The 10,532-nt window shown below is 39.5% G+C and overlaps 1 protein-coding gene across 1 annotated transcript; it reads left to right on the top strand.

Moving 5' to 3' along the window:
- Positions 1-498: 498 nt before the first annotated feature.
- Positions 499-5,143, top strand: LOC121329278. Its single transcript, XM_041274811.1, has 3 exons — positions 499-739; positions 1,568-2,068; positions 3,401-5,143. The coding sequence occupies exons 2-3, from the start codon at positions 1,589-1,591 to the stop codon at positions 3,662-3,664; spliced, it is 744 nt and encodes a 247-aa protein (XP_041130745.1). The 5' UTR covers positions 499-739; positions 1,568-1,588; the 3' UTR covers positions 3,665-5,143.
- The last annotated feature ends 5,389 nt before the right edge of the window (positions 5,144-10,532 follow it).

Genomic DNA, 10,532 nt, shown 5'->3' on the forward strand with positions numbered 1-10,532 from the left:
ACTAGGAGCAGAAATCTGCCGAAGAAAATTAAGTGAATATAGCAAATGATGAAAAATTGCTTAAAGGTTATTTGTGATAGTATTCACATGAGATGTGCTTAAAGGGTCTTTGCAATAGTATTCGCATGATGTGTGCTTAAAGGTTCTTTGCAATAGTATTCACATGATGTGTACTTAAAGGTTTTGCAGTGCTTGCAACATTGGCTTACAGGGTGAAAAAGCTGAACTGATTACTTCAGTTGAGGTTTTGATCCCTGTCTAAGATTAAAAGCATGTTTATATTGACATTTCTAACTGTCAGCAGTGTTTGATAATACGTCATCTTTCTAGAAGAAATATGCAATTAAGCTAAGTAGGACTTTTTCGAGGTCACTCAGGGGACAAGCTGACCTTGCTGATAAGCTGATCTTTACTGAATCTGTCTAGAAACTTACCACTCAGGAAATATGCTCAGCTTTTCTAGGAACCTAAGAAATAGGCTGTTCTTTACTCAGGAAAAAGGTTGAGCTATACTGTAATTGGCTAGTAGTCCAAGGGGGCTCATCTTAGGAAGGTGGAGGCATCTGGTTTGGTGGCAATAAAACGAGGAGACAGAGAACCTATAAGCACACTTGTGCCAAACCACTGATTGACCTTGGAAACCCCTGATGAGCTGAAACCACTGATTGACCTCAACTTGAACAAAAACTCTTCATCTAAACCAACTGATCGACCAAACCCTGTGCCAATACCAAACCAGGTGAGTATCTGGGCTTCCTTATAATGCCATAGATTGGGCTCCCATCAGCACCAATATTGCTGCACAGAAGCATGGTATTCAAGCTAATCATGCTAGCTACAGCCCTGACCCCCACACTGTGTATGTTGTAATAATAATAATAGCTGACTGGTTTGGGGTTTCCCCAGCCTTATTTATTCATTTATTTTCATTGTTAGGTAGCCTACTATTAGTAGTTGAACTACTACTGCAGGTAACAACGATAATAGCTTAAACTTAATCTTTATTGTAAAAAAAGAGGCACTATAGTTTGAAATGCCAGTACGGTGGGTGGAGTATATGCATTTTCAATTAGAGTTAACCTTGCCTTCAGAGAACTGACTTGAGTCAAAAAGAGGCTGCTGCATTTGTAAAGGGCGTTTTTTTTAATTTTTTTTAAAGACTGCCCTTGGGCTCCATCTACCTCTGGCACTGAGTGAGTTAAAATAGCCTCATTGGTGACATATGTACTGCAGCTTGCTGGGCTACTCCACATATATTCACCAGGTTCTACTGCTCAAATGTGTTAGACATTTGGGCACTAGGGTCCTTGAGGGCGCCCATCCTATCCATTAACGCAAGTGTTGGTGGTAATAATGTGCCCACATTGTAATCACAGAGAGTTTCCCAAAAAATACAGGACTGTCTCTTTGATTCACAGAACCAAGGTTACATCTATAACCTAACGATTTGAAATATATTGGATTTCAACCAAAATATGTACATTTCTGGGTTATAGATGGTTGGCTTTGTTCATCACTTGATAACACATCTACGGTAAAGGATAATTTTTCAAACATTTATTTATAGATCAATAAATACCAGTCCAAAATGTCAGAGGTGGAAGAAATAATTGAGGGAGTTGAAGAAGCCATTGACGGAGCTGAAGAGGGCATTGAAGAACTGCCAGAAGAAATACAAGAAGAAATTCAAGCAGAAGTAGCTGAAGCACGAGTGGAGGTTGAAGAGTTGTTCAAAATTAGCAAGACCTTAAAAACCTTGCTTGAATATGTCACAACAAGTATACCAAAAATAGCAGGATTTGTTGCAAAAAATGTAGCTATTGGCTCTATCTTGTGGGGTGTAAATGTTACTCTTCACAAATTGCTTCCCTATGAATACCAATCCAAGGATTTAGAGAGAAAGCGTGCTGTGATTAAGGCATTAACCGCAGTCATCAAAAACGAAGCAGACCTCAGTGAAAAGCTCCTGAAGTGGATGAAGGACCACAAAGATGATATGATTACACTGGATGGATTTCAGATACCATTGGAATCAATTATTCAGAAATACATTGGACCAGTATCTGATGTACGTACTGTTTTGCTACTTTTTATTTATGTTCCAGTAACAATTTATACAGAAGTTATCATCAAAAGTTTACATATTCCAACAGAAATTCATAATTTCTGGGAATTTCTCAATACCCCAAAATTTAGCTGAGAGAGAATTGAGGCATCCACTTCATGTATTATTAAATGTAGTAATAACCTGGAATCAGTGGTAAGAATTCAATAATATTTCATCTTAATTCAGATTTTAGAACTACTGCAGCAACAGGGTACACTGTATTTTAAGCACACGCATATTAGCCTTGTTTCATCTATTATGTATTTGAGTAACACGTGCTTAACTGCCAGTACAGGGTTTACCAGGGATTATTATTGTGCTTTCCTAAACATGCCTTTATACTGAATTATCTACTAATGAAGGATTTGCAGACCTTATATTAAGTTAAGTCTATTCCTGAGTCGTATCTGTAGCATACTACAGTGAATCATGCTGGCTGCTCAAATAAATGACTGATAGCCTACGATAGCACAGCCCGGCATACAGCTGACGCTTTTTTATATACTTCTTTGCTGAAAGCCCTCTCTTCACTGTTGAGCAGCAGATACACGACGAGTGATTTTTTATTCAGCATCCATTTCCTTCAATTCCTCCTCACTTTCTTTGCCTCTCCTGCAGTAATAGTTCAGCATTCTTGTCTGTTTTGATTTATACAGCGTCTCTGCTGGAGCAGTGTCCTGTGATTATTATTATTATTATTATTATTATTATTATTATTATTATTATTAATAATAAACACAAAGTGCCAAGCACGCTGTGTTAACTGTCAAGTGAGAGAGACAGAGACAGAGAGAGAGAGAGAGAGAGAGAGAGAGAGAGACAGAGAGAGAGAGAGAGAGAGAGAGAGAGAGAGAGAGAGAGAGAGAGAGAGAGAGAGAGAGAGAGAGAGAGAGAGAGAGAGAGAGAGAGAGAGAGAGAGAGGAATCGATTATCCATAACAGTTTGCATACTCCCATTAGGGAGACCCCACTATAATGGCAGATATATGTGGGAACCACATTAGGGAGATTTCAGTTATTAACAGTAATTTTCAGTAATCAATCCTATCTAATGCTATAGCTTTTCTCTTATTAGCAACCTTTGGATAATGGCAACTTTTAGATGGCTACCAAGAGATTGTTAATAAGCAGCATCTACCACATGTATATAATTTTGTGGCCTGCCTGTTCCATCCATAGAAACTGAAAGGTAGGGTATCAATAACCTATTGTGTGCTGATTTCTGAAAGGTAGGGTATCAATAACCTATTGTGTGCTGATTTTCTGTTTGATATTTCACAATTTGATGTTTTAGGCCGTTGAGAAAGCCTTTGCTGTTGCAAAACCACTCCAGGAAAAGATTGACGGGAAAACCCAGTTCAATATCCCCACTGGAGAAGATATCCGGACGTTCCTTGAAGCTGCTGATGCATTTCTCCAAGCCTTCACTGATTTGGTTCAGTTTGTCTCCGCAAATGTTCGAAAGTTTACAGAGCTGAAAACGTTTCCATTGACACAGGCAGACATTGAATCTCTTAAAACTCAGCTGGATGATGCTAAGGCCTTACCTTTGTGGTAAACAAAGATGTCTTGACTTGATAATGTATAGGATCAAAAGAGACAGGCACACACTGCTCCAAAAGCTTGCCTTTTTCCCATATTCATGATAAAAGCAGCTAATGATAAATGTTGGAAACTTTATTTTACACAACAAAATTTAAAAAAGCAATATAATTGTGTGTATTTTTCATTTTACCATTTGTATTCTTCACAAGTATAAATGCTGTTGTGATATATGTGACTCATATTAAGTGGCTTCTCATAAAAAAAGAACAACAAATATGTTATCAAGGCTAGATATAAATAGCAATGATGTTGGTATGTCCATTTGCTTATGCTCTTAAAGGGTTAACTAGAATGAAAACATGTCAAGTTATAGCCTACTAATAGAGCATTACATTCCTCTTTAGTTGCTGTTTTAATTCTCAAACATATTCATTATTTTGAGATATCTATCAATGTCATGTGGCAGTCAGTCAAGGTCATTCTCAGCTGCAGAAAACATGGGGTGTGGCCATGTAACTGCGAAAATAATGAGAATAGTTGAACGAAAAGAATATGAACTAAGCAGGAATGTAATGCTCTATTAGTGTATCTAAACTGTTTCCACTCTAGAATATGTTAAAATTAGTCCTTTAAGGAGGCAGACAACATGCATCAGAAGTGACTAAGTCTGATGAGCACGTACAGAATGCTGCAAAATAAAGATATAGCCAGTGCTTTCACACTTGCCTAGTTCTGAGGGGTTTGTTTTGTTCGGGAATCAGTCTTGTATTCTTCATTACCTACAAGGGTGAAAAGCCTCATAAAACACACACAAAAAAACATAACAGGAAAGTCTTTGAAGTCTGTGAAGAGCAAAGAAATGCTTAGCAGAGTCAAACAAAGAATTGCTTTCACAGACAGGTAAGAACTATGACAATGGCTGGACACATTCAATGTACACTCATATCAATGGTAGCTGGTGAAGTCTGACACTGAGGGAGGACAGACTAAAAATAGCACAAAAAATAAGTGTTACTGTCACGCTAAATGAATGCCTATTGAGAAAATAGCAGTTTGGAAGGGTAGACCACATGGGCCACAGGGAGGCAGTCGAGAGACGTGCTTGAGGAAAAATCCTCGGGCTCTTATTAACTCACTCAGGGCCAGGGCAACTATAGTTGGCACAGCCAAGCTCCTTCTTGAGTCTGGTACCCCTCCTTTCCGTGAGATCAGTCACACCCTACCCGCGGAATTGCAAAATAGCTACCCTATTATGTAGAAGAATCGTGTGTCAAACTTTTTTTTTCTTCTTATATTATCTTTATAGAGCTTTTGTAAGGGAAAGCAGGGCAATGAAGAAGAGTTATGGGTCTCTAGAGCCATCTTTTTTATAACCATTAAATAAACATTGCTTTCATTGAGAATTCTTTGTGAAATGGATTTGATTTAAACAGGATAAATGGGAGCTGCTGTCTTACTGGGGAGATACAGTAAAGAGATTAACGGCAGCATGAGTGAGGGGAGAAGAAAATAAATAAAAAATTTCCTTTTCGCAAGGGAGAGGGAAGCACCTGTGTGTTTTTTGTACTCTGTGACATTAATCATGCAATTGAGAGCCGGCCACATTCCCACGAGGAATAATTTAAACAAATAAAACAATAATTCAATAGTAATACAAAAACAATAACACACTGTTGCACAGCGGCTGCTAGCCCCACACCATCAGGTGCTGAGCACAATTTTATTCAAGTGCAGGACAGCACAGGTCGATCTCTTCTCATGTGAGGAGTTGACCCATTGCCAATGGTGGTTCTCTCTGCAACGCACTGTCCCACCGGTGGCCACAGATGCTCATGTACGCCTTTCCCCCTCCACCGAAGCTCCCAGCCTTCCTGGAAAAGGTAAGACTGGAGTGTCAAGGGTTCTCCTCATGGCCCCCTTCTGGCCGAAGAGAGCCTGTTTCGCCTCTGCCTGCTGCTGTAGGGCCAACCATGGCAGATCTACGATCTCCTGAGTCAGGTGAAGGGAATCTTGTGGAATCCCAGCCCAGGAGTTCTCCAACTTTGGGTTTGGCCCTTGAACAGGACCGTCTGACGGCCTTATGGCTCGCCAAAAAGGTTGTGGCTACATTGTAGAATACCAGGGCACCTTCTACAAGGGGCCTATATGCGTATAAATATGTCGGGCTAGATCCCTTGACCTGGTCTCCTGCCCTATGATGGCTATTCTGTCATTCTTACAGGAGCTGTTAGATGCAGGGAAATCCCAATCAACACTTCAGGTATACCTTGCAGCTATTTCTGCGTGCCACGTCCCAGTTAACTCCGTGTCCACAGGTGCTCATTTCCTGGTGGCACAATTTTTAAAAGGCACACACGGATCCACCCTCCTGGAGACTGGATGCCATGTTACTGGCTCTTACGAAGGTCCCGTTCGAGCCAATGTCTTCTCAAAGTGACGAGTATGAAGATGGCCTTCCTGCTGGCTAGCAAGTCTGCTTGGCAGATAGGCGAGCTGCAAGCGTTCCTCCCCAAGATAGTTTCAGCATTCCACCTTAACCAGACGGTCAAATTAGAAGTGGAGGATGCGAATTTGAACCTTCTCTGCCCAGTGAGGGCATTGAGAGGTTATGTGGACCGCATTAACAGCATCCGCAGGTTGGATCAGCTTTGTGTCGTTTGGTCTACGCACTCTGGGTATGGCTGTGTGGCAATGTTGCCCCGCCCCTGCGTGTATTTCAGTGTTGTATGTTGCGCGTTGTGTGTTAATGTTGGTGTATAGTCATTGGTACATGGGATACAATATGGGTTATGCGCACAAGTGTTTAAAATGTATACTATCGAGTCCCGGTACAGCTGCATGTTTTCACTGACTCTGGGTTGTGTTCTCGATGAGTGGGGAACGGGTGTGGTGAGGAGAAAGTAAAAAAGTAAAGTAAATAGTTGATTTAAACTCACCATGTTTGTCTGTTTGTTCACGTTTGTTAGTGTCTGTTTCATGTAGTGTTAATCCGTTTTGTTTGTCTATTTATTTTGGCTTCAAGGGCCAAATGTTTTTTTGTTTAAAGTTTTATTTTCTGCTCTGTTTATTAAATTCTGAGCAAAAACAAGCGCTCAGCTTCACCAAACTCCACCTCTGTGTGTCTCCTCTGTGTTAGTTCCTGGTTGTGGTCTGACGTCACGTCTTTGCGACAGGCTGTTATTAAGCAGTGATTGGTGCACTGGATCGTTGATAGAATTGCCTGTGCATTATAAGTTGCTGGACTGCAGGCTCCTGCTAAGGTGCTCAGCACTCCTCTCATGTGGGCCCTCTTCTGAAGGGCCACGTTGGCTGACTTGAGCCATGCGGCTAGTTGGGCTACCCTGCATAAGTTTACACACTTTTACCGACTGAATGCCGTGAATCCGTCAGCGCCCTCTGTGGGTAATCGAAGCAGGTCATACTGGTAGTCAGTGACGTTTTTCTTTGATGCTGGTTGCCTCTTCGAGGGCTGCCACCTCCCGTTCCTCCAGCGACAGCATTGGTAAACAATTTTCCCAAGTGTTGGTGGTCGTTTCTCATTTCAGGGAACCAAAGTTACAGTCATTGTGTGTTACCAGTTTGCACCCCTGCAGTTGTATGTAGAAGTCTTGCAAAGTAATATTTTCACCAAAACTTTAATTGTCTGTATGAATCTTACGAGATATGATCATGTGTGGCAGGTACTGTATGTGTTTTTAAAAACAGCTTACACTGAATTATGTCTGATTTTCTTTCCCCCTCTTTAAAACATGCAGCAGGCTTTAATTGACTTGTGGTTCAGTTACATTTCAAATATATTGTATTATTTTAATTCATTTATGCATAGTGTGCATAGTAACTCATATATCAGAATAATCTATAAAAGTATGGCCACCTGAGACATCGATAAGACACTGAACTAATCATCCAATATGCTATGCTTAAAGAAATGTCTGTGAGTTTTAAAGAGGGGCTTCATGCGATTCAACTACTTGAGGCTTCAATCATTCACAGGTTCAAAACACTAAAAGGTACATTGTGTCACTGAGGTTTCAAATCACTCACATGATTCAATGTTTCACAGAGGCTTCAGGTGATTCAAATGACCAGTGCTTCATGTGAGCTATTCACAGGAGTCAGTGTCTAATTGAGGCGTCAGCTGATTCACTCATTGAACTGCTTTACATGAAGAAAACAAAGCATGAAGCATTGTCGGCTAAATTTTAAAGCACTGTACGTCACTGAAGTGAGTCTAAGCATTAGTATGAAACGCACTACAGAGTAAAGGTTGTAGAGTGCAAGTCTTACCCAAACACTGCATTTGATGAAAAAAGGAGCAGCAAATGAAAAATGGTAATTTTCTTTTAATCAAAATGCTGCGTATTGTTTTATATTTCAGGAAATATTTTAGTTGAGTAATTTTCATAACTAAAAAACATGAGGTAGGTGTATGTAAATTTATGTTGCATTTGTAATATATACAAGAACATAAGAACATAAGAAAGTTTACAAACGAGAGGAGGCCATTCGGCCCAGCTTGCTCATTTGGTTGTTAGTAGCTTATTGATCCCAAAATCTCATCAAGCAGCTTCTTGAAGGATCCCAGGGTGTCAGCTTCAACAACATTACTGGGGAGTTGATTCCAGACCCTCACAATTCTCTGTGTAAAAAAGGGCCTCCTATTTTCTGTTCTGAATGCCCCTTTGTCTAATCTCCATTTGTGACCCCTGGTCCTTGTTTCTTTTATCAGGCTGAGAAAGTCTGTCAATACCTTTGAAAGTCTGTCAAAATCGACACTGTCAATACCTTTTAGAATTTTGAATGCTTGAATTAGGTCGCCACGTAGTCTTCTTTGTTCAAGACTGAACAGATTCAATTCTTTTAGCCTGTCTGCATATGACATGCCTTTTAATAATTCTGGTCACTCTTCTTTGCGCTCTTTCTAGAGCAGCAATATCTTTTTTATCGCGAGGTGACCAGAACTGCACACAATATTCAAGATGAGGTCTTACCAGTGCATTGTACAGTTTTAACATTACATCCCTTGATTTAAATTCAACACTTTTCATAATGTATCCGAGCATCTTGTTAGCCTTTTTTATAGCTTTCCCACATTGTCTAGATGAAGACATTTCTGAGTAAATAAAAACTCCTAGGTCTTTTTCACAGATTACCTCTCCAATTTCAGTATCTCCCATATGATAGTTATAATGTACATTTTTATATCCTGCGTGCAGTACCTTACACTTTTCTCTATTAAATGTCATTTGCCATGTGTCTGCCCAGTTCTGAATCTTGTCTAGATCATTTTGAATGACCTTTGCTGCTGCAACAGTGTTTGCCACTCCTCCTACTTTTGTGTCGTCTGCAAATTTAACAAGTTTGCTTACTATACCAGAATCTAAATCATTAATGTAGATTAGGAATAGCAGAGGACCTAATACTGATCCCTGTGGTACTCCTCTGGTTACCACACTCCATTCTGAGGTTTTTCCTCTAATCAGTACTTTCTGTTTTCTACATGTTAACCACTCCCTAATCCATGTACATGTGTTTCCTTGAATCCCAACTGCGTTCAGTTTGAGAATTAATCTTTTGTGCGGGACTTTGTCAAAAGCTTTCTGGAAATCTAAATAAACCATGTCATATGCTTTGCAATTATCCATTATCGATGTTGCATCCTCAAAAAAATCAAGCAAGTTAGTTAGGCACGATCTCCCTTTCCTAAAACCATGTTGACTGTCTCCCAGTATCCTATTACCATATAGGTAATTTTCCATTTTGGATCTTATTATAGTTTCCATAAGTTTGCATATAATAGAAGTCAGGCTTACTGGTCTGTAGTTACCTGGTTCAGTTTTGTTCCCCATTTTGTGGATCGGTATTACGTTTGCAATTTTCCAGTCTGTCGGTACCACCCCTGTATCAAGAGACTGCTGCATGATCTTGGTTAGCGGTTTGTAAATAACTTCTTTCATCTCTTTGAGTACTACTACATGTGGGGCATGTTGTCAGTATCTTCCTTTGTAAAAACTTGTGAAAAGTAATCATTTAATATATTTGCTATTTTTTTCTTCATCTACGATTTTCCCATTTGTATCTCTTAAACATTTACCTCTTAAACATAACACCTCTATGAATGTTCTCTTGTTGTTGTAATATTGGAAAAACATTTTGGAATTGGTTTTAGCCCCCTTAGCAATGTTCATTTCTATTTCTCTCTTGGCCTTTCCTTTTTGACTTGCGTTTGTAGTTCCGTGTACTCTTTCTGTGTATTTTCTTTTTGGTCCTTTTTTAATGCTCTGTAAAGTGCCTTTTTTCACAGAATATTTTTTTTAATTAATCTATTAAACCATTTTGGCCATTTAGTTTTACATTTAGATTTGTCTACTTTAGGGATGTAATTGTTTTGCGCCTCTAGTACTACCTTTTTGAAGAACAACCATCCTTTGTCTGTGGGTGTTTTCTCTATTTTACTCCAATCTACTTCTGTTAGTCTCTGTTTCATACCTTCATAGTTTGCTTTTCTAAAATTGTAAATCTTAGCTTTAGTCTTTACTTTTGGGGTTTTAAAAAACACTTCAAATGAGACCATGTTGCGGTCTGAGTTTGCCAGTGGTTCTCTGACCTCTGTTTTAGTTATTCTGTCTTTGTTATTTGAAAAGACTAAATCAAGGCATGCCTCCCCTCTAGTCAGTGCCTTGACAAATTTTGTTAGGAAGCAGTCATTTGTCATTTCCACCATTTCTATTTCATCCTTCGTGCTACCCACCAGGTTTTCTCATTTTATATGGGGGAAGTTGAAATGCCCCATTAGTATGGCTTCTCCTTTGCTACAAGCATTTCTAATGTCATTGTATAACAGATTATTGTGCTCACCGTCTGAATCTGGCGGTCTATAG

Source organism: Polyodon spathula, chromosome 16, assembly GCF_017654505.1.
Source record: "Polyodon spathula isolate WHYD16114869_AA chromosome 16, ASM1765450v1, whole genome shotgun sequence".
Classification (NCBI taxonomy): domain Eukaryota; kingdom Metazoa; phylum Chordata; class Actinopteri; order Acipenseriformes; family Polyodontidae; genus Polyodon; species Polyodon spathula.